General features: G+C 37.8%; 2 protein-coding genes across 4 annotated transcripts in view; one reads left to right on the forward strand and one right to left on the reverse strand.

The window, feature by feature from the left end:
• SESN1 (sestrin 1) overlaps positions 1 to 23014 on the reverse strand; it is a 105490-nt gene extending 82476 nt beyond the window's left edge. The window contains 1 exon segment of the mRNA NM_001133666.2: positions 22320 to 23014. Within this exon segment, the coding sequence (NP_001127138.1) occupies positions 22320 to 22598 (279 nt within the window). The 5' untranslated portion in view covers positions 22599 to 23014.
• A 616-nt stretch (positions 23015 to 23630) lies between these two features.
• Positions 23631 to 23856, forward strand: part of CEP57L1 (centrosomal protein 57 like 1) — a 73750-nt gene continuing 73524 nt past the window's right edge. Inside the window, exon 1 of one of the 3 annotated variants that reach the window (XM_054557973.2) lies at positions 23631 to 23774. In XM_054557973.2, coding sequence (XP_054413948.2) covers positions 23664 to 23774 — 111 coding nt within the window. In that variant the 5' untranslated portion in view covers positions 23631 to 23663. The remainder of the gene's footprint in view (positions 23775 to 23856) is intronic. The other 2 variants (XM_054557972.2, XM_063724938.1) reach the window with 2 other exon arrangements.

A 23856-nucleotide genomic window follows, 5' to 3' on the forward strand; every position in this document is an offset into this window, starting at 1 on the left:
TTCTGTGTTAATATGTATTTCCTGTTCATGTTACATGAGGGCTGCAACTCTGCTGTGCTCAGCCGAGCTCCCTGTGTTTTCATATTCTGGAAGCCAGACTTAAACTTTTAACCTGTAAACTGTCAGGTGTGGGCCTGCCAGTTTAAGACCAGCATCATAAGAAACTCAAGTACAAATATTCACCAGACACTACAAGAATGTGTCTTGTACTCACTCAGCAGACTCAGAGGCACGAGCTAACATTTAGTCAACAAAAATGTCCCTTTGTTGGTTTAAAACTCCCTAATTTCAATCACTTCAATTTTTCTCTAAAGTTTAACGAAAATAAGTTTAACATGCAGCAGGTCACTCTCGTTTTAGCAATGGTTCTTAATCTTTTAAGATCACAATCTCTTTGAAAATCTGATAAAACACGGGCTCTCTCCCAAGAAAAATGCAAGTGAGTACACAGTTTTGCATGCAGCTTAAGGGGTTCAGACACCTAAAATAGCAATAATCTTCAATTTGAGAATGCTTACATTGTAGCATCTTCCGAAATAAATCTCTGCTCTGAAAACGTTCTTCTCCCTGGTGAAGGGAGTGATCCTCTTTTACTAATTACTTAATTTAATTAAAACACAGTTAACTCTTAATTATTAGCATTTCAAAAATACAGCTTTGTCCTCTAACACAGTTCTCCAGCAAAAAAGAAAAAGGACCTAGCTAGCTGTTAAGAATTAGTTATTTCAGCTTCCTGAAAGGCAAGTTTCAATGATAGGTTATCTATGTGTGAATTAGCCATAAATATTTTTATTGTATAGTGGGTGATTTCCCTTCTATAGTCAGTAGTTTACAACAAGTATGTTGTTGAATACAACTCCGATCCTTGAGAAACACAAGCGTAATTTCCCTAAGTCACATATAATTTCCCCAAGTCGCAAGTTTTCAGAGAAAGGTAAATTTGTTCCTTCTGCCCTCTAAAAACCATGAAATGCATCTCTAGACTAAGAAATGATTTAGGCTTCTGTATCATTTTTCAGCTTCATAGTATATTGTTGATTTTACTTTTTTTAATAAACAAAACATAGTACTACTAAAATGTAAAATGACACAATGGAGAGAGCAGGCAAGTAAAACAGTAACTTTTGATTCTTGATGCCTCATGTTTAATTATACAATGACTGAATCATAATGTGGTAGAGCTCTTAATACAACATATCCAAATTATTGCATGGCTAATTCAAGGAGTTTAAAATAAATAGGAATATAAAGATGCTTAAATAGATACTTAAGGCCAGCTGTGTTTGTGACTTGAAAGAGAGCTAAGGCAACATGATAGTTGACTACGGAATCACCAAAAAATACAGGCATTTTATTTAGTCAATTTTTTTTAATAAAAATGGCAAAGATATTTGAATTAAGCAGATTTAGAAAAAATTATAAATAGGTAAATTTTTATTATTTGCATTCAATAGAATCAAAAATAAAGTGTTTTTTTGTTTTTTTTTTTTTAGTTTCAAGAGGCAGTATAGTATTGAAATTAACAGAATAAACTCTGGAGACCAAATGTCTGAGTTTGAATCCTTGCTCTGCCATCTGCACTAGCTAGGTGAACAGGGGCAAATTAGATAACCTCTTTGTGTCTCAGCCTCCTCTTATTAAATGGGTGAATGCATGTACAGAGTTTAAAGTGGCACCTGCAAAAAAAAATCCAAGCATTTGAATGTAAACTCTACGAGGGTAGTGATTTTCATCTATTTTTCCCTTTAGTGCATATGAGTACCTAGACCAGTACTAAAGATAGTAGGTGCTCAAAAAATATTTGTGAAATGAATGACTGATATCGTTGTTATTATATGGTTATTTTCTCAATAGATGGAAAAACTAAACCAATTAAGCTCGGCTATTTAAACTTGGAAACTTTGCTCTCTTTTCCCCAACCCCCCTTTAAAAACATAAGTGTTGTGACATTGCAAACCCGTCTTCTCCTAAGACCCATAGCACCAAAATATGGTCAATAAACTAGATTTTGGTTGAGCAAGAGTGCCATCTAGTGCTCATAAAAGCTACAAGCTGAGAATTAGGAGTAAATTTTGATTCAGTGTAAACACAAAGGGGAAAAAACCCACAAATGCAAAACTCATTAGGAAAAAATATTCTTCATTAACGGCCAAGGTGTTTGAAAGGAAGTTATTTCTAAATAAAAGAATCTCAGCTTTAAAAGTTGGTATATACCATATTAGAAGAGACATTTCAGAGAGTACAGTTTACCGAGGTGATACTTACCTTAAAAGCCACTCTTCTATGAATAGAAAGTGGTGTTTTGACTTATTTTCTTTTTAATGACACGTGTTTGGTCTCATTATAATAGATTAACCCATTATAGACATTTTGGAAAAATTAAGAAAAGCATAAACCACTGCCAAGAGAGATAACTGCTATTAGTATTGGGACATACAGTCATGTGTCACATAATAACATTTTGGTCAACAATGGACCATATATACTATGGTCATCCCATAAAATTATCCAACATTTTTACTGTGCCTTTTCTATGTTTAGATAACACAAATACCATTGTGTTACAATTGCCTATTCAATACAGTAACGTGCTATCGAGGTTTGTAGCCTAAGAGCAATAATTGCCTAGATCTGTAGTTAGGCTATACCATCTAAGTTTGTGTAAGTACATTCTATGATGTTTGCACAATTATGTAATTGCCTAACAATGCATTTCTCAGAATATATCTGTCATTAAGCAACACATAACTGTATATATGTGTGTATATATGTATGTATATACCCCTTCTAGATTTAAAATATACATTAAAAATAGTTTAATTTTAATAAAACATTTGGCCAAGATGCTAAAAATGAAATGAGAAAATTATAAATATTGATAATTTATTTCTTTACTAAAATCAAGACCTTTCTCTGTCATTGAAAAGCTCTCATCTCAACATTGTATTCAGTGGGTTAAATTTTTTAAATAAATTGCTATAAATTATGTAATCATTTGTGGGTAGCTCTACAATAGCCAAAATACATAAGAATTATGGTTGATAAAGTGAAAAAAGATAAAATTATTTCATCTGTTCCTTACAGATAACACAAAATTGATAGTAAAGTACACCAACTTGAGTTTGGGTGATCTGAATAAAATTTGGGTTTGCTTAATATTTAATCTCACTCCTTATTCATTTGAGAATGCTCATTAAAGTTTTGGGATTTGCTTTTAATTCTCTTTCCCCTCAAATCATAGACACAGAAGAGATCTGACTCACAGCTCACTAGAGAATTATCAAATGATGAAAAGAAAGCTGACTGCCATTTCCTACCTTTTGGACAAATGCTGTTGTGCTTTTAGTACCAAGAATGGGAAGTAAAACATTTCCTAAAGTTGCACAGGAATAATGGTTGACAAGAGTCATGGAGGAAAGGAAGAAGAACGAGGAAGATGAAGAAGCTGCTAGAGCCAGGCAGGCCTCTCCCACTGAGGCTTGGTGGGCCCCCCCTAGTGAGGGTGCAGACACTGGGGTAGAGCATCTATTGTTCAGGTTGGTGTGAGGCTCCTTTACCTGGAGAATGGTTGCAAAGGTAGGAAGAAGTCAAGACTGGACTCATACCATCACTAGCTGAAGCACACTCTATTCTGACATTAATCAGGTTTCTAAGCATATACCCTAAATCACAGCTCTCTTCATAGTATGCAGGAAGGACTCTTTTCCTAACTCCTAGCTTCAGGAGATAGGTTGTTAGGGTAATGGTTCCCAATGGCTTTTAAAATGGTTCCTAATGATCCTCCTGGTATTCACTCTTTTCTATAATCTGCTCCTCTTGAATATGGACTAAACCTAGTTGGCTGGTTTCTAATGAAGTGATTAAGGTAAAAGTGATGGGATGTTTTTTCCAAGATTAGGCTATAAAAGACTGTGATTTCTGTCTTGCTGGCACTCTTTCTCAGGCTAGTACTCTCTCTAGCTCCTCACGTTTCCTTTGAAGAAGCAAATGGAAAGGCCCATATGGCAAAGAATTGAGGGTGGCCTCCAGCTAACATCACTAAGAACTTGAGGCCCTCATTCCACCAGCCTGCAAGGAACTGAATCTTACATCATCTGAATGAACTTGGATGAAAACTCTTCCCAATTTGAGCCTTCAGATGAGACCATGACCCTGGCAGATACTGTAATTGCAGCTTTATAGGAGACCCTGAAACAGAGATCCCAGCTAAGGTGTAAGCAGATTCCTAATTCACAGAAATTGTGAAATAATAGTTGTGTGTTGTTTCAAATTTGTAACGAGGCTATAAAAAACTAATTCAGTTGTTAAAAAAATAAAAGCTCCTCAACACCCCCTCCCCGACCCCAGAGGGAATGACTCTGAGGGTCTTTCTCCTCGGCTTGTGGCAGCCTCTGCAGTCACCACCTAAGCCTGGACCCTGCTCCTCCCTTTGGCATGACTGACACTTTTACAGATTAGGTCCTCTCCAGTTCACTGCATAGTCTCTCTCTGTCATCCAAGGGCTTCTGCACTTTCCCCAACATCTGAAGTAAATAATATGATGTTTGAGCAAACTTCCTAGTTCCATGCTTCAGTGACCAGACCAGCTTGGAATCTAAGTGCATGTGTGGTTTCTAAGATAAATCATCCATCTTTATTATGTATCATTAATTGTACTGTGGTTTGCAGCTTCTATTTACTATTTACCAACTAGTATGAAAATAGTTCAGTATTTTAACAAGTACTGCTGTGCCAATGCATACTGGCTGAATATCAGTCCTAGTTTATGCTGTAAGTTTAATTTGCTTGATAAGAATCTACTTTCTTTCAATAAGTTTTCAATATAGTATAAGTGTATGAGTTTGAATGTCAAGCATAGTAACATTCTAGGGAAATTTCAATTCTTTAATGTAAATTTTACAACTTCTTTTGGCCATCTTAGTCTTTAAATTATGAGAGTATTACTTTATGGAAACTTGTTTTATTGGAATTGTTTTACTTATAATGCCCATCAATGTAGTGAGGAGCTTTGACACAAGTTATAGTTATATGTTCATACAGGCACTGACAGATGGCGCAAGGAAGATAAAAGGGGGCCACAAAAAGGAAATAAAAATGAGGCCAAAACTTAGTCTGCAGGAAACAACAACAGAGCATTAATTACTTCCAGCCAGTCATCCGAGATTTGGTTTAGGCATGTTTGGGATAGAGGCAGTGTATACTTGTGTAAACGACAGACAAACTGAGAGTAAAAGTTAATTATTACAGTAAAATTTATTTGCTCTATTAAGCTGTCTTTATTATCCCAACCCATCCTGATCTTTCCTTGCTCTGAATTACAGTCATGCTTCGCTTAATGACACAAATATATTCTGAGAAATGTGTTGTTATGTGATCTAATCTTTGTGTAAAAATCACCGTGTGTGTTTACACAAACCTAGCAGGTAAACTTTACTACACACCTAGGCTTTATGATAGAGCCTATTGCTCCTAGGCTCTACTACACACCTAGGCTTTATGGTAGAGCCTATTGCTCCTAGGCTGCGAACTTCTATAGCATGTTGCTGGACTGAATACTGCAGGCAGTTCTAACACAACGATAAGTATTTTTGTATCTAAACATATCTAAACATAGAAAATGTACAGAAAAAATATATTATAATCTTATAGGACCCCTATTGCATATGCAGTCTGTTGTTGACTGAAATGTCATTATGTGACACATGACTGTACTGTATCACTCTACATTTCACATACTTTTTCCCCATTGATTTTGTTTTCCAATACAAAAATAATACATGCTCACTGTAAAAAGCAAAAACAAAAAAACCAAAAAACTATAAGAAAATAGACTAGTGATTAAGAACAGAGACTTAGAAATCAGACATGCCTTCTCGACTCCAGTATTCACCATTTAAATTCATCTTTCTGGGTCTGTTTCCTCATCTATAAAATCTAAGACTCACCTCCCAGAATTGTTGTAGGTATAAAATTGGAGATTGCAGGGAAATGAGACTTCAGAGAAAGTGCACAGATAGTTGTGTAAACTCATCCAGAATATGAATGTAAACCCCAAATATAAAAAGACAATAGTATGGCATGAACTGAGTTTTGCAGATCTGGTGTGACCCACATGATCAGACAGTGTCACCAGCAGCTGCACCCCACCTTTGGGAACCCTGGGGTCCAAGGAAAGAGCACTAAGGTGGCTGCAAGTACTTCTTCTCAATGAGAATGCCTAGGAGGTGCCCATTTCCTTGATTAAATAAATCAGAAACTTCATCTAACATTATAGTGAGTGGGTTCACGCATACTTGTGTACCTCTTTTGTTTGGGAAAGATCTTTTCCTCAAAACCTGTAACCCATGGAAACACTGCAAATGTTATATGTAAAATGCTTACCACAATGCCATATGGTAAGCACTCAATAAATTTAAGTGATTTTAATTTTTTAAAATTCATTAAACAAGTCATATCAAAAATTAATTACTAATGATTACCATTATTCAAAGAAAAATTTAAATCACCAATAACTCTATTTCTAAAAGAGAACTATGGTTAATATTTTGGTGCATGAGAGTTTCCTGACTTTTCCCTCTTCTCTATAAAAATAAATGTTTTATATACCATTTTAAAGCTATCTTTTCTATTTAAATTTGTATATTTATTTCTTTTCCTATACATGCATTTTAAAACAATTTTCAATAATTATAATAAGTTTGTGACCAGCGTAGGCAACATAATGAGACCCTGTCTCTACAAAAAACTTAAAAATTGGCTGGGTGCAGTAGTGCGCATCTGTAGTCCCAGCTACTTAAGAGGCTGAGGTGGGAGGATCACTTGAACCCAGGAGATTGAAGGTGCAATGAGCTATAGTCACACCGCTGTGCTCCAGCCTGGGTGATGGAGTAAGACACTGTCTCAAAATAAAATAAAATATAAATATAAATAATAATCCTTTATATTTTTAATCCCTGCTGTTTGATATTTAATTACCCACTTGCATATAAAAGACATATAGATAATACATTTATATCATAAATATATTAACATGTACACACTTTTAAGGTTTGGACTAATATTCAAACTGCCCTCTAGAAAGTCTGGCTGTATGATGCACTGTCCCACCAACAGCTGCACTGTTGTCAACACAGTACCATAAAATTTCACATTTTTAGCCAGTCTTAATTTGTTCTTTGATTTTCACTACAAAATTCTTAAGGGCAATAGTTGTTTTCTTTTGTTTTTACATCCCCCACAATGCCAAAACAGTGTCAGACATAAAGAAATATTTTAAATGAATTCTAACCTTATCTTTAAAAAGCATATTTATTTCAGCCTTAGGTGGAGAGGGAGGTCTGCTATAGAGGTGCTGTGGGATTCAGGAAAAAAAATAACAACTTGTAATTCTGTATTTTAACAAGAGAGAGGAACTAATCATAATTTAGTCTCATTCTGACCAATTAAAATAATATGAGTATATTGTATGAAATGAAAGAATATTTATCTCAAGGTCTGAATCTTCATATATTACTATATAGCTACTTCCAAATTCAAAGAGGGAGCCATCAAAGACCATTGTAGATTGGAATTGGATACTTCTTTATCTGAATAATTACCACTAAGAGAATAAAAATAAACACACTTCTGATAAATTCTCATTGCCTGGTGGAAAGGCTAAATGCAATTCTAGCCTGGGGTCAAATTTTTGCTTATAAAGTAATTTTTCTGTGTTAAACTGAAAGAAAAAAAAAAAAAGAAACAAAAGGGATTGTCTGATATTCGTACTCTGATATTCAATACACGCCCAATCATGCAAGATATGTTTAAATCTTTAACACCTAAGGAAGATGAACTAAGCTTTAATGTAGTATTTAAGAAAAAAGCAGTTGTCATTAATGAGGTATAACAGTTAGACTTTCCATCTTCCTTGACAAGGTCAGTTGCCAAAATCATTTTGTTTCATCATGTTATAACAGATTTTTAGTGCACATATCAAAACTCTGACCTAACAAATGGTATGCAAAAGGATAAAAATGGCATTTACTCTTATAAATTTGCAAATATTTTGTGCTTAATGGTACTGTTATAATAGGATTTACAATTAGAAAATCTCAATGAGGTATTTTAAAATCTAATTTAAAACATATAAGCAACAAAGTTAAAAATGCCTCAACAATTATGTTGGTTCGGGTACCCAGTTCAAATTGAGTAATTTCTGAACATTATATAACTTAGGTGAGTTTGCTTTTTAAGAAATCAAGATTAAAATGTTACAATTTAAGTAAATAAATGCTGAATTATGAAAGGGATGCAAAAAAGTACTTTTCTACATTGTTTAAACACAATCCTTTATGATTCTAATGATAATTTTCCATAATAACTGAATAAAAGAATAAGTTGAATCTGAAGTACGCATGGGCATACAAATGGGAGAATGATTTCTGTATGAGCTCAATGTAATTATACAACCTAGGCTTGATTTCTAAAGACAATTGAGGCCCCTTTTCTTCTTAGCTATAAACAACTTGCTGTATGACATGTAATGCAAAACTGTATTTTGGGAGATTTCAAACATTTATAATCCACAGGAAAAATCAACACTCCTACACTATTTTTTCAAGCCCATAATAGTGCAGTCTTTCAGCTATAAAGCCAGAAGCCAGTTATAAAACCAGTACTTTTCCACTAGAGTTACTTGTGGGGCAGGGAAGGGGACGTTCAGCACTGCAAACGTTAGGGTCTAAAATAAGATCATTGCAAGGAGTTACTACAACACTTGCACTGCCAGCACTGTCATGGCAACAATGAACTAGCTAGGAGAATGCTCTTTTAACTTTCAAAGCTAATCTTGAGTCTATTGCTCATGGAAATATACCAAATTTTCTTTTAGGTAGTGCATTAAATAAATCATCTTACTAGGAATCTCTTAATATAAAAATAAGCCTTTTATACACCATATTTCCAGGATCACAGTCCACAGACTCCTTGCGATCAGGCAACTTTTAGAATGACAACATAATGAAAATTATACACCACCGTGAAACATGAAGATTCACTAGGGTTCAAATCAATTTCAACATGGGTCAAGGTTTAAATAAGAATTTGATATGCAACTTAACATCTGAGAATGTGGTTTCCCCTAGAAAAGTTTTAAGTTTTACCTTGAAGGAAAATAATTTGGGAAAGAAAGTAATATATTTTCACTGTTAGGAATCTTAACGTTAAATTTTTATTCAGATAATGTGGTATGATGTTGGAAAGCACAGACTCTTGAGTCTCACAGCCTGGGTTTTAAACCTGACTCCTCCTCTTACAGATTGAGCATCCCCAATCCAAAAATCCCAAATCCCAAATGCTCCAAAGTCTGAAACAGTTTGAGAACTGACATGACACCCCAAGTAGAAAAATTCCACACACAAGTACTTAATACAGACTATTTCATGCACAAAATTATTCAAAGTATTGCATAAAAATTACCTTCAGATTATGTGATAAAGTATATATAAAACAGATATATTTTGTGTTTAGATTTGGGTTACGTCCCAAAGATATCTCATTATACATATGCAAATATTCCAAAATCCAAAAAAAAATCTGAAATCTGAAACACTTCTGGTCCCAAGCATTCTGTTTTGTTTTGAAACAGGGCCTCCCTCTGTTGCCCAGGCTGGAGTGCAGTGGTGCAATCTTGACTTACTGCAGCCTTGACCTCCTGGGCTCAAGCAATCCTCCTACTTTAGCCTCCCAAGTAGCTGGGACCACAGGCATGCACCACCATGCCCAGCTAATGTTTGTATTTTTTGTAGAAATGAGGTCTCACTATGTTGCCCAAGCAGGTGTTGAACTCTGGGCTCATGCAATCCAACAAAACCCTGGGATCACAGGTGTGAGCCATGGTGCCCAGCCTGGTCTTAAGCATTTTGGATAAGACATATTCAACTTGCATTAGCTATGATAACTTGGGCAAGTTTTTAACCCATCTGGGCCTTGTTTTTTCTTGACAGATAAAATGGGAATAAAAATATCTACCCATACAATGTTGGGAAGGTTGAATGTATTATTACATGAAAAGGGCTAAGGGTTAGGTGTGGCATACAGAATGCCTTTTCTTCTTGTTTTCAAAAGCATACAGACTGCTAATGGCTCTTTAAGACAACTTGATTCCAATCCCATGGCACATTTTAAAGCAGACACGAAAGTCTGGTGCCACCTCTGCCCCTCCCCTCCCATCCACCCCAATTCACAGAAGATAAAAGAGGCAGGCATGGGAGCTCAGCAGGAGCCCCAAAGACACCTGCCACATATTACCAAGCAAATTCAACCTTGCTTAGTTCCTTTCTTCTAAATTATATCAGGCTGTCTGATACAGAAAGCACTGTTTTGAAGACTTTCTGCTTAATATGTCAAGCTCCCATTGGGGGAAGCACAGTAGAAACACTGATAGGGCAGCTCTAATGTCCTCATTAGACCATCAAGGAAAGAAACTTCCGTAGTAGATAACTTGCTTGGAGTACTAGACATGAATCAACCAGGAGCAGAGTATTCAGTTGCTTACTGGCAATACCAGCAAACAAACAATCACTTGCTTTCCTATATTATGTGTCCCTGAAGACATGCTGAAAGTTAAATGTTTGTAAGTGAAATAAGAGACGTGTAACACAGTGTAAGGGAAATCCAGTTCCCAGAGAGCTAAAACAATATTTAAAAAATCCTTATAGTTCCTAGAGGCACTATTTCCCCTAGGACCAATGAACCTTCAAAGTAGCTTAAAACTTCCTCAGTTGCCTGGAGACTTGGGGGCTCTAAGGGCATATAGTGCTAGAGGGCTCAACTTCCTATCTCCTCCCCTAGAGGAAGGAGGCAGAATAGAATACTAAGTACTCACATTCACTGAGTGCTTACTGGGTTCCAGTAAGCATTGCTCATAACTCTGTAAGGGAACTGAGGCTTAAGGAGGTTATGTAACTTGCCCAGTCACACAGTTTGGCAGAGCAGGACTTAAACCCGGTCTGACTAACTTCACAGCCCGTGGTCTTGACCATTATCCTCCAATGCTGTCCAGGTACTGAAGCACAAACTTTGGCCATGGGCCTCTCCATGTGCACTTGATCACCTGGATGATCCATGCAGTTGCCTCTCTGCAACCTCTCCCTGCTGGTGCCATGCTGGCATACCAGAATGATGCCGGACTCCAATGAAGGGCTGGTTGCTCCAGATCTGCTGTCACTTTGGGCAACTACTAACACTTACACTGGGGCAGTGGTACCCTATGACACGATGTATTAAAATGGAATTTAATGTACAAAAGGCAATTAGGGATTTTCAATACATGTGGATGAAGTGCGGGATGTATGAAAGTCAATCACATAAAAATCAAGCCTATCCATTTCTAAACTAATGGCAGTTTCAAGTTTGACTCATTAGATGGAAGACCTAGATCAAATGCATCATTATCATCACCATCACAATCATCACCGATATTTGTTGTGCACTTACTATGTGTTAGGCTTACTTCTACATGCTTTACGCTTTCAAATAATTCTCAAACCCATTGTATGAAGTATTATTATTCTCATTTTACAGATAAGTAAACAAAGGTTCAAAGAGTTTATTCATAGTTAAATTTGTACAGTATACTAAAGTTTACAAAATGGTTTACCAATGTCATCTCTTAATTTTTAGAACCACACCACAAGGGAGATAATAAAATGTTAATTACTAGATGAGGAAACTGAGACTGTAGAGGTTAATTTACTCATGAGCACATGGCCGGTAAGAAAACTCAACATGATCTTTATACCATTCTGAAGTAACATCTCTAGTCAAAGTAAGACTCTGAATACTTAGAATAGATGGTTAGGAAATAAAGTAAACCAGAAATAAAAAGTTTCTTTCGTTTTTTAAAGTATAACCTTTATTAAACTTGAGTGAAATATATAGCCTTTTCTTTCCCATGTCAAAAAATAGATAAGCATAGGGTTTGGCAGATAGTAGATACACACACGTACACAAATCTAATGAATGAAATGAGAAGAAATGATTCCTTAGGTTCAATGGTAAAATTTACATTGCCTCAATAAAATTTCAATTTTTCACACTCAGAATGACTGTCATCAACAAAGGTCATATGTTATAATCTAAGTCAGTCAATGTATACCTTAATTTGTTCAATGAGAAAGTAGATACATCTTAATTTGAGGTATAATCACTATCAATGACTTTGAGAGATCTTACACTGTGAGAAAACCTGTCTCCCTGACATTTAAACTACTTTTTACTTTTGAGAGGCTTCTCTTAAATATGTCCTTCGGTACCATTGAACATATCACTCTACCACTATTTTGCAAGGCTCAGTTTTTATCACATGATTGGAAGAATTTCTTGCTGTGTTTAGGCTATGAATAGCATTTGAAAAATTACTCAGTTATAATTATAGACAGCTAACACCTGCCAACTAGCTAGAAAATGAAATCATGTAAAATTTAAAGACAAGTGTGCAGTGCTTGTCAAACACAGAGGTATCAAAACAGTAAATGCTCACTTTTAGTAAGGTAAACTAAGATTCTAATTAGACTTTACTGAATATTACAATAAAAGTAATAAATTATCCTAGCCGTATGGTTAATTTTTCAAGGCATATATATTTGTCAGTTTGTCAATTTAAACAACTTTTAAGTTAAAATACTAAATTAATACTATTCACTAAATGAATATGTATATTCAATAAATGATTATATATACATATTAAAGTTTATTTGGGTAATATAAACCACAAAGCTCATGTCATAAATTTTTTTCCCTTTAGTATTGTTTAAAAGCTTAGGAATGAGGCCGGGCACAGTGGCTCACGCCTGTAATACTAGCACTTGGGAGGCTGAGGCAGGCGGTTCACTTGACGTCAGGGGTTAGAAATCAGCCTGGCCAACAAGGTGAAACCCCATCTCTACTAAAAATATAGCCGGGCATCGTGGCGGGCGCCTGTATTCCCAGCCACTTGGGAGGCTGAGGCAGGAGAATCGTTTGAACCCTGAGGGGGAGGCTGCAGTGAGCTGAAATCACGCCATTGCACTCCAGCCTGGGCAACAAGAGCGAAAGTCGGTCTCAAAACAAAAACAAAACAAAAGAAAACAAAACAAACAAAAAATAAATAAAAGCTTAGGAATTGTCCTAAGGTGATTTTATAATAAATAAAAGAATTTATAATTCTAAGAAGACCTCTAACTTTTAAAATTAAAAATAAGGTAATATTTATGTAAAATATAAAGCTAAAAGTATCTAGTTTTTCCAAGGTAATTCCCTATTTCATTACAATCTATCAGATTTCTTTACATAAAAGACATTAGAACATGAGAAGACAGATAATTATTATGTTGCCAAATTTAACATGAATTTTTTTGTTACAAACTAAAGGTTGTTTTTAATCTATTTATTTGAAAAATGTGCCACAAACTGTGAGTCTACTTGTAATAGACAGATTTTAAAATACCAACTGGGAAAATCTAATAAATGCTCCTAATAATCATCCTACAGAAACTCTCAAAGTATCTCCAGTGAAAAAAGCACTTTTAAAAAAACAAGCATCTTTTAAAGTTTTTTTTTTTTTCTTTTATACAGTAACTTTATGGTACATGTATCTTTATTGACACCGGCTTAACTCCGTGTAGCAACCAACAGGAAAAAAAAAAAAACAAGCATAAAAATAATGTTCCCATAGTGTGACTATCTAGCAGAGGTTTTCATACCTAAATTTCTAGTGTGTCAATGCCCCTAGAAATACAATCACCGGCCAGGCGCGGTGGCTTATGCCTGTAATCCCAGCACTTTGGGAAGCCGAGGCAGGCGGATCACAAGGTGAGGCGATCAAGACCATCCTGGCTATCACGGTGAAATCCCGTCTCTACTACAGATACAAAAAATTAGCTGGGTGTGGTGGCGGGCGCCTGCAGTCCCAGCTGCTTGGGAGGCTGAGGCAGGAGAATGGCGTGAACCCAGGAGGCGGAGCTTGCAGTGAGCCGACATCGCGCCACTGCACTCCAGCCTAGGCGACAGAGTGAGACTCCGTCACACACACACGCACACACACACACAAAGAAATACAATCACCAAATATTCTGAAGAATCCCTGAAATCTGATTTCCTGAGTATATTCTGCCAGCCTAATTAAAGTACTAAGTAATTTCTTTAAGGTCATTTCAAATCTTTCTCACTTAATGTAGTAAATGTGAGCTAGAAACAATGTGTCAAAGTAAATCCTATTTTCCACTGACTTCTATTTAAAAATTTAGATATTTTACCATGGTGTGAAAAAATAAACTGATTTGAGAAATTCTGACAAAGTAGAGATTAGAACTGGTGGCAAAGCTTGCTTGGTGCTGATGTACTTCCAGCAGCACTTTCATCCTTCTAAGCACTTTAAGCATGCTGCCCTCCCTGACCAGCATCAACTCTGTTCTTCCACAAATTCTAAGATTTTTCTCATGTCTATGGTTCCTTCCAGTCCATGCTAATTTGCTACAACATAAACACTGCCTATTTTTAAGTTAGAAAATTCTTCATGATTAATACATAACCCGAAGTAGTGCCCATTTTATTAAAATTTTAAGTGATTAAGAATCCTGTATTAGGCCGAGTGCGGTGGCTCACACCTGCAATCCCAGCACTTTGGGAAGCCAAGGCAGGCAGATCACTTAAGATCAGGAGTTCAAGACCAGCCTGGCCAACATGGTGAAACTCCATCTCTACTAAAAACTAGCTGGGTGTGGTGGTGCATACCTGTAATCCCAGCTACTCGGGAGGCTGAGGCAGGGAGAACTACTTGAACCCGGGAGGTGGAGGTTGCAGACAGCCAAGATCATGCCACTGCACTCCAGCCTGGGCAACAGAGTGAGACTCCATCTCAAAAAACAACAAAAATCCTTTATTATACCCAAGATTCCACAGCTACTTTCTGTCAGACCAAAGTTTCAACAATCCTTAAGTTAGCAGTTTGAATTATTAATTACCTATTCAAATGATAAAAAGATATTTCGCAAATTTCTAATGGCTTATCAAAAGAAAAATAAATATAACTCTAAACAAAGACAACAGCACACCTACTTTCTAATTCTTTTACTTCATGAATGGTCTGCACATACAGCACTTTAAGGACACAAAGTGTTGAAAATGAGAAAAAATTCTAATTAAGCCATTGTTTTAGAGGATCCTTCATGATGTCATGAACAACCCATGACCTTAAAGTAAAATTTACTATGCAAGTGTTTAACATCTTTGTACAAAATACTATATCCCATTTGTAAACAAAATAACTATGTTAGAAAAATATTTTTTAAATGAATCAGTTTTTTTCATGTTAGAGGCCATTGGGGGCACTGCAACAGGAATAAAATAGATGAAATCAGGCTGGGCACAGTGGGCCCATAATCCCAGCACTTTGGGAGGCTGAGGTGGGTAGATCACAAGGTCAGGAGTTCAACCAACCTGGCCAACATGGTGAAACCCTGTCTCCACTAAAAATAGAAAAATTAGCTGGGCGTGGTGGCACCCACCTCTAATCCCAGCTACTCAGGAGGCTGAGGCAGGAGAATCGCTTGAACCCAGGAGGCAGAGGTTGCAGTGAGCCAAGACTGCGCCAATGCACTACAGCCTGGGCAACAGAGCAAGACAGCATCTCAAAATAAATAAATAAACAAAAATAAATAAAATAGATGAAATCTGAAAACATAAAGAGTATGGTTGTTAATTTTGATCTTTCTGAAGAGTCAAAACATAGGACAGGATGTATTTATATATTATAAAGAAGATACTGAGTATAGATAGTACAGATATGATTCCTCCTATAAGTCAGAAAGTTAAAAAAAAAACTGGCTCTGTCTTCAAACAATTTAGAAAGAAAAAAAAGTTAAAGATTTGCCTTCAATTTCTTCACATTCTTTATCCAAAGAAGGATAGAAAACCTGAGAATAAATATTCTCTGAGCCTCAAAAGCAAGGAAGGAAAGTGGTCAAAGACAGGAATGAGAGGAGGCAATGAGAAGTAAGCCACAAGGCTTTCTGAGGGAAAGGGACCGAGTTCACAATGTATCAATAAAATAAGAAAGGCCAGAAAATAGCGGTATGGAAGAGAGAAGCTTAGTGTAAATATTGAAAGAGGACTCTCCTATTTGCTGTGATATCTAAGAGTCAGCAGTGAATGTTTGACATGCACTACCTTAGACTTTTGGCTCTCACTAAATGGCAGTTAAAAAAAAATCAAAACAAAACAATCATTTAAAAAGACCAAATCTGCTTCTAGAATGTCTCCAATCTGTTATATTTTATAGCCCCACTATAAATGAATTAAGTATGCTTCTAATCTAATCAGATCCAAATTATAAATAGACCAAGTGATATATTATCTAGTTACATACACATGCAGTTTTAATGGAAGCCTCTAATTAGGCCTGACTGCCTTCTGTCCTGCTTCTCCTCATCGAGAAATTTTCTGTTCAAGTGAAGGGGGGGGGGGGTCTCCTAGTCCTTAGGGGCCGAATGCTGATTAGTCCAAACCAAAAATAGAAATGCCCAATTTCCTCATCAATGACTGGCTTAGAAAAGGGAATGTGACCCAATCCCAGTCAATAGAAACTGAGAGGAAGTCTGCTAGAGGGTTTCTGGGAAAGCTTTTCTTCCCCGAGAGAGAGAGACGTGGGAAGAAACTCTTTTCTTCTTAGCTGCAGATAGTCATGTCTGCACATGGTGCCTGGAATAGCATGCTGTAGGAATGGAGACATCATTTGCTATGCTGAGGAAGGAGAACAAAAAAAAGAAAGCAGACAAGTAATGTAGTTGAGCCAATGAATCAATCAAGCTTGGAACTGCCAACCTCCAGACTTATTATGTGAAATAATAAACTTATTGTTAAATTTTCAATCTATTTATTACTCAATTGGATAGCAACTAGATACTGCAACTCCAACTGTAACTCTAACAGCTATAAATGTGCATCCTACCCAACAATGAAAGTTTCATTTCTCCTGGAGGTGGGCGGGTAATAATCACTTTACTAAATGAAAGCCTCCACCACCCCACTTACCAAAGATAAGTATTTTGTTGCTTATTCTAAATTTTCTATATTAAGCCAATTTATTTTCAGACAATATTGATTGCTGGCAAACTTATGAAAATGACCAAATGACCATTCTTGGAAAAGTACTTGGCTATTCTGGATAGGCCTCAAAATCTTTTGATACATATGTGCTCTCATATTTTCCTCCTTAATTACATGTATCATCAAGACTATAGTTCACCAGTAGACTATATTAGTAAAGTGGGCCAGTATTAATACTCCCATTCCTTTGTTTAGAGAATCAAGAGTATCAAAAGGTGTAATTCTTCTTTTTAAAGTTTCTTTAAAAACCCAGTATAAAGCCTTGGATGAGAATAGAAAACCTTCTTCAAAAGCAGGAAACAACTCTTATTGATCTTCAAGTCCCAAGTACAGTGCCTGCCTGGCCCAGAATATTTCTCAAAAATGTGAATACATTTAAACATGCTGATGTGGAATCAATAAATTGACAACCGGGGTATAAACAAAAGATGCTATCTCCCAATGTGTCCATTTTTTTTTTTTTTAACAGATTTAGCTACTTGGAATTGAATTCATTCTACCACCTTGTCATCATTTCTCCCTTGCCAACTATAGCCCTCTGAGCTGACCTATAGCAATTAAGGGCTTTCAGGAGCAGCTGCAGAAATTGCATATGCACCACAGCTTTTGCTGCTTTACTAATGAATAACAGAAAGCATTATGGAGTGCTACATTTGAATTAATATTTGCTTTCTCATGTGAGGCTGATGCTAAAATGGTAGGCAGTGAAGCTGGAGAGGTAAGTGAAAGCCAGATAATGCTGCGTACTATGTGACATTAAGAAGTTTAAATTCAATTGTATTCTAAAGGGCTTTTGCCAGTAAAGTTACATAGATTTTCATTTTAGATAAATGGCTCTACAGCTATGTGAAGGATAGATATAAAAGTGGAGGGCGAGTTTAATCTGGAGAAGGAGACATAGCAGTGACAGAACTAGAACAGTGGTATCAGGGGCAGAAATTCATTTAGGAGCTATTTCTACTTGGATGTCTCATAGGCAACTTAAACTCAACATGTCTAAAACAGCAGTCATTTTTCCCCTAAATTGACCCCCTGCCACTCCTTTGTCTCAGAAAACAATTGCACAATTCACCAAGTACCTCAAGCCAAAAACTTTAATAGAGCCATGCTTAATTTTGTTATTTTCCTCATCTTCTAAATCCAACTAAATACTATATCCTGTGGTTTCTAACTCCTTGATATCTACCAGACCCATTTTAATTTTTTCCACTCCCTCCTGCCCTACCTCACATCCTAGTCCACCATCACTTTTGTCATAGGCTAGTAGGACAACCTCCTAATTGATGTCACACATCCACTTTTGACCATGGAAATCCATTCTCTAGAGTGATCCTTCTGACACACTATCAATCACTACACTACCTTGCTCAAAATCCCCCAGTGGCTTCCATTATTTCTATGATAAAGTCCACAACCCTTAAATAGCCTATAAGCCCCTCTGGGATCTGGTTTCTGCCTAGTAATAGCAGGCATACCTAACATTAACTGAGCATTTCTTATATGCTAGGCACTGTGCTATGCTTTGCAAACATCATTTATTTTATTCTCACAGCAACATTGTGAGGCAGGAACCATAAGCATCATGCTCATTTTGCAGATGAGGAAACTGAATCAAGGAGAGATTATGTAACTTATTCAAAGTTGTAGAGCTAATAAAGTACAGTCCCACACTGCGTAACATTTCAGCTGATGACAGACCCCCATATGCAACAGTGACCTCATAAGATTACACACTTGACCCTTGAACAACAAGGGGGTTAGGGGGCCAACCCTCCACACAGTTGAAAATCTGTGTTTAACTTTTGACTCCCTCCAAACTTAGCCAACAATAGCCTACTGTTGACTGGAAACCTTACTGATAATATAAACAGTCAATTAACAAACATTTTGTATGTTATACATATTATATACTGTATTCTTACAATAAAATAAGCTAGAGAAAAGAAAATGTTATTAAGAAAATCATAATGAAGAGATCATATATTTACCATTCATTAAGTGGACGTGAATCATTATAAGATCTTCATTCTTATGGTCTTCACTCTGAGTACACTGAGGAGGAGGATCAAGAGGAAGGGTTGGTCTTGTTATCTCAGGGGTGACAGAGGTGGAATAGGCGGAAGGAGAGGCAGAAGAGGCAGGCACACTCAAGTGTAACTTTTGTTTGTTTGTTTGAAACAGGGTTTTGATCTGTCACTAGAGGGCTAGAGGGCAATGAGACAATCACAGCTCACTGCAACCTCGAACTCTTGGGCTCAAGCGATCCTCCTGCCTTAGCCTCCTGAGTAGCTGGTACTACAGGTGTGCTCCACTGCACCCAGCTAATTTTTTTTTCTTAACTTTTTGTAGAGATGGGTCTTGCTATGTTGTTCAGGCTGGTCTCCAACTCCTGACCTCAGGAGATCTTTCCACCTCAGCCTTCCAAAGTGCTGGGATTATAGGTGTGAGCCACTCCACCCAACTTAGTATAACTTCTATTGAAAAAATAATCTTCCTATAAGTGGACTCACGCAGTTCAAACCTATGCTGTTCAAGGGTCAATTGTAATTCTATATTATTACTCTACCTTTTCTAAGTTTAGATACACAAACACTTACCATTGCATTACAATTGCCAAAGTGTATTCAGTACAGTGACACGCTGTACGGGTTTGTAGCCTAGAAACAACAGGCTATATACCACATAGCCTAGGTGTGTAGTATCTAGGTTTGTGTGATTTCACCCTATGATGTTCACACAAATATGATACCACCTAACGATGCATTTCTCAGAGTGTATCACCGTCATTAAGTGACACATGACAGTATCAGAGCCAGGTCTGCCAAACTCCAGAGTATGTCTTCTTAAGCTATTCACGCCACCCTCAAACTGTCTGCCCCAGCCATATTGCATTACTTTCAGCTCCTAGAACTCATCTGCTCTCCTTGTCATGAGGCCTTCATACATACCGTTCCCTATGTCCGGAATGTCCCCTCACAAATCTCACCTTTACATGGATAATATTTATTCATTTATCATGTCTCTGCTTAAATGTCATTGCCTCAGGAAAGCTTTCCCTTACTATCTAAAATTAAATTTTATATTTGTTTACTTCTTTATGGTCTGTTTCCCTTTGGTATGATGTCAAAATTGTTACCACTGGTCCTCAGTTCTCAGAATGACATTCAGCAGGAGTTCAATAAACATTTGTTGCATAACTGCAAGCATAAATGAATGATGCTGGGGTGGAAACTCCCTAAACTGAAAACTTCATCTATTCAGACTACTGATGAAAAACAGAAAGAAAGAAAGAATAAATTTGTTCATCCACTGGATATTTATTTAGTAGCTTCCAGGTCCCAGCCAGTACTCTTAAGAACTCACAGCCTTCCTATGGGAGACAGACACTTAAGCATGTGCTTATAACACAATGTAAGTAAATTGCCTGTTATAATTGTACAATAGATGCAGAGATGGAAAAAAGGAGTATAAGTCTATAGGGAAACTTCCCAGGAAATTCTTGAGTCCTTTTGCAGGATGAAAGAGTCTTGAAATATATATCGCATAGTCTACGTATTCCACTTATGAAAGGGAGAGGAACATCTACTAATATATACCAGAGTACTTTACATCTCATTTAATTCCCACAAGAGCTCTGTGTTGTTATTCCCATTTTACAGATGTGGAAATCCAAGCTAAGAAAGGTCAAGGAATTTGCCCAAGGTTACAGGCAAGGACATTAGTAAAGGAGTGGAATTTGAGCCCAACTCTGACTCCAGTACCCATTTATTTATCATTATATTGAAATCCTTTGATACTATGCTCCCCAGAGCCTGCTTACTTTTATTTTCAATATAACTCTTAACACGACTGGTTATCTGGTTTCCCATTCTAATATAAATTAAGCAGCAAAATGAAAGATCAGGAAGAGACCAAAGTCAAGTATCCTGACGGCAAAGGAAAGATCAGAAAAACTACAAAAATTACACACAAAAATATAAAAACTAATGGATCATATAGTCAGTCCTCCACCCTTTGCTGCACAACAATAGTTGATATGCATAATGATGACCCCATTATGGACAAAAATGGTTGTTATAGTCACTACAGTCTAGAAGATAGAGAAATAACTTTTTGTGTTTCAAAGGGTAAACTTCAGTTACCTAGTATATTAATTCCTCTCTGGTAACTCTGAATTGTAACAATTGTTTCCAAAGTGTTAGTGAGAAGAAATATCCCAAGATCTTAAATAGAGTCTTCATTTTGTGGATATTATTTTTCTGTTGCTTTAAACTAAATTCAAGCCAGTATATAAAAACTGTCAATTTTAACTTACATAGTTACCCAAGTATATTTTAAATTTTAAAAACCTCTCATACAGGACTTTGGACAACACACGTGGATTGAGAAATGTAAAGATTGACAAGCATATATAAGGTGTTACTGAATATTCTCAATATCTAAAAACTTAAAAAAAAAGTCTTCTAAGACACCTTGTAATAAAACAGGATAAATTATGAACGAAATGGAGGAAAAACTATAATATTTTTAACCTGCTGCACTCATATCTTAAATAGCTACACATGTGAAAAACACAATTCAGGTAAACACAGAGAAAGCTGGTTGAGCAATTTGCCATAAAAGTGTTTCTATCAAATACCCCACCTGGGTCCACCTTTTCAACATGAAGATGTTAGCTTCTTTTAAGATAGGTTTTTATTATTTTATATAATTCTCTTCTTGAAAAAAGAGAGGTTGCATTTAGAGAACACATCCTGGTTTGTTTTGTTTTTAAAAATAAGAGAAAATTGTTCCACTAATTATCTTGAACAGGCTGACTAGGAAACATTTAATATCCTTTATCATTTTAGAGGCTTTTAAATGTGAGCCTTTCCACTCAGAACACTGTGACAATGTGAAAAAACACACTGGCTACATTTCCCAACAACATGTAAAAAGAAATACAAGGAAAAACAAGTATTTACTTGGAATTAACTGTAGTGTTCATATATTCTTCCAGGAGCAAAGCAGTTTCTGCCTAAAACTCTCTAGAAAAACACTACTTGTTTACTTACAGAACACTCTATTTAAAGATGTAAACTCATAATCAAACTTTACATAACAACCTAATAGAAACAAACACAACGTGAATAATGGCAAGTAAAATTTAACTGTACTAGGGAGATAGTTGTATTTAAAATGCTCTTCCTTACCTGGATGCTCTTCAGAATAAACTCACTTTTCTCTCTCACATCTTTGAAGGGACACCTCTTAGAAAGCATAAGCAGATGAGCAAGTAGCTTATTCAACCCATCCGAAGACTCGGTATTTGAAAGCCCGTCTGATGGACGATGAGGTGTTTCTTTCACCGAACGAAGATACTCGGTTTTCCTCAAAATGGTTTGCCTAATGTTTTCCAGTGCTGTCTCCCTAGTAGTTGAATCTCTACTGCAGAGTCCATCCCATCTCACTTCATTCTCTCCTTCAGCCATGACAATAGTTTTTCCTTTGCGGTCTTCAGTTACCTTTCAGCATGCCCCAAAAAATCACTTTGTATTTTTAAAATGAAAAATGTAAAAATAAAATCAGAGAAATCAAATCGTCATGAAAACACACATCTGGGTGACATTTAGAACCACTGGTGCCTTCAGCCGATCTACAAGCTAGATCACCCTCTCACCCTCTCCTTGTACACGAAAGGGCAGTCTTCTTTCTGGAAAAACAAAGTTGGAAAGTTGCAACCTTGCAGCGCTGGCTTTGGTGGGCAGAGAATTTCGGGGAAGCGTTCTCCTCCGTCTCGCGGGGTCAGTGGATATCCTCACGTTGTGGAGCTGTCAAATCCGTGCTCTGCCCCAAAAGGCTGGTAACACTTGAACGCCCTCCAGCCATTCGGGGCTTTTTTGTCTGTGCAGCCACCAGGTTCTCTCCGGCGTTCCCACCCCGCCCCTTCTCCGACACCAGTCCCCGCCCTCCGCAGCTCCTCCCAGCGCCTCAGCAGCCGGCCGGGCGCCGGCAGGGAATGCTCGCCGAACCCTGGCCCACTGGCCGCAGCGGCCGGAGGCTTGGGCGCTGTCGGAGGGCTACAGTCTCGGGCAGCCGCAGTCTCGGCAGGCGGCGGTGAAAAAAAGCGTCCCCAGCCCCGCCAATTCGGGATCCCAAGGAAGACGCTACTTCTCCGATCCCTGCGCCCTCGCCCACCACCGCCGAGCCAGAGGACACAGGGCGGCCCTGGCAATCCTCGAGCGCCAGGCTGGGCCGCGGAGCTGGCGGGGCGGCGGGGCCCGAGGCGCAAAGCCCGCCCTTCGCCCAGCCCCATCGGTGGGGATCAGCCCAGAGGGCGGGAGCAGGGAGGGGAGACGGGGTCCTCACCCCCAGCCCCTCCCCTTTCTCCGCCCGGCACAAACCGGGAGCCGCCCCGGCCCCAGCGCCTTCTTCCCCGCCCAGGCAGACGCGACCCGCCGAGGCAAAGCCATAGGAAAAAGCCCCGCCCTCTGGCAGGCTACCTCCGGACCCCAAGTGCGCCGCGCGCGGCTGCCAGCCGCTGCCGGCTGCTACGCATGCGTGACTGCGAACTGGGCCAAGCCCCTCCGGAGGCGCTAAGCTTGCGCCCTGAGGCGGTTTCCGTTCCCGGACGTTTGGAGTCTGTCCTGGAGAAGGGGAAGGAAAAAGTAAGACGTAGAAGTACACTGAGACTTCGTCACACATAAAACAAGCACGACAAAGAAAGAGGGCGCGAAGGGACTCCTGGAA

Source organism: Pongo abelii, chromosome 5 (genome assembly GCF_028885655.2).
Source record: "Pongo abelii isolate AG06213 chromosome 5, NHGRI_mPonAbe1-v2.0_pri, whole genome shotgun sequence".
NCBI classification, from domain to species: Eukaryota; Metazoa; Chordata; class Mammalia; order Primates; family Hominidae; genus Pongo; species Pongo abelii.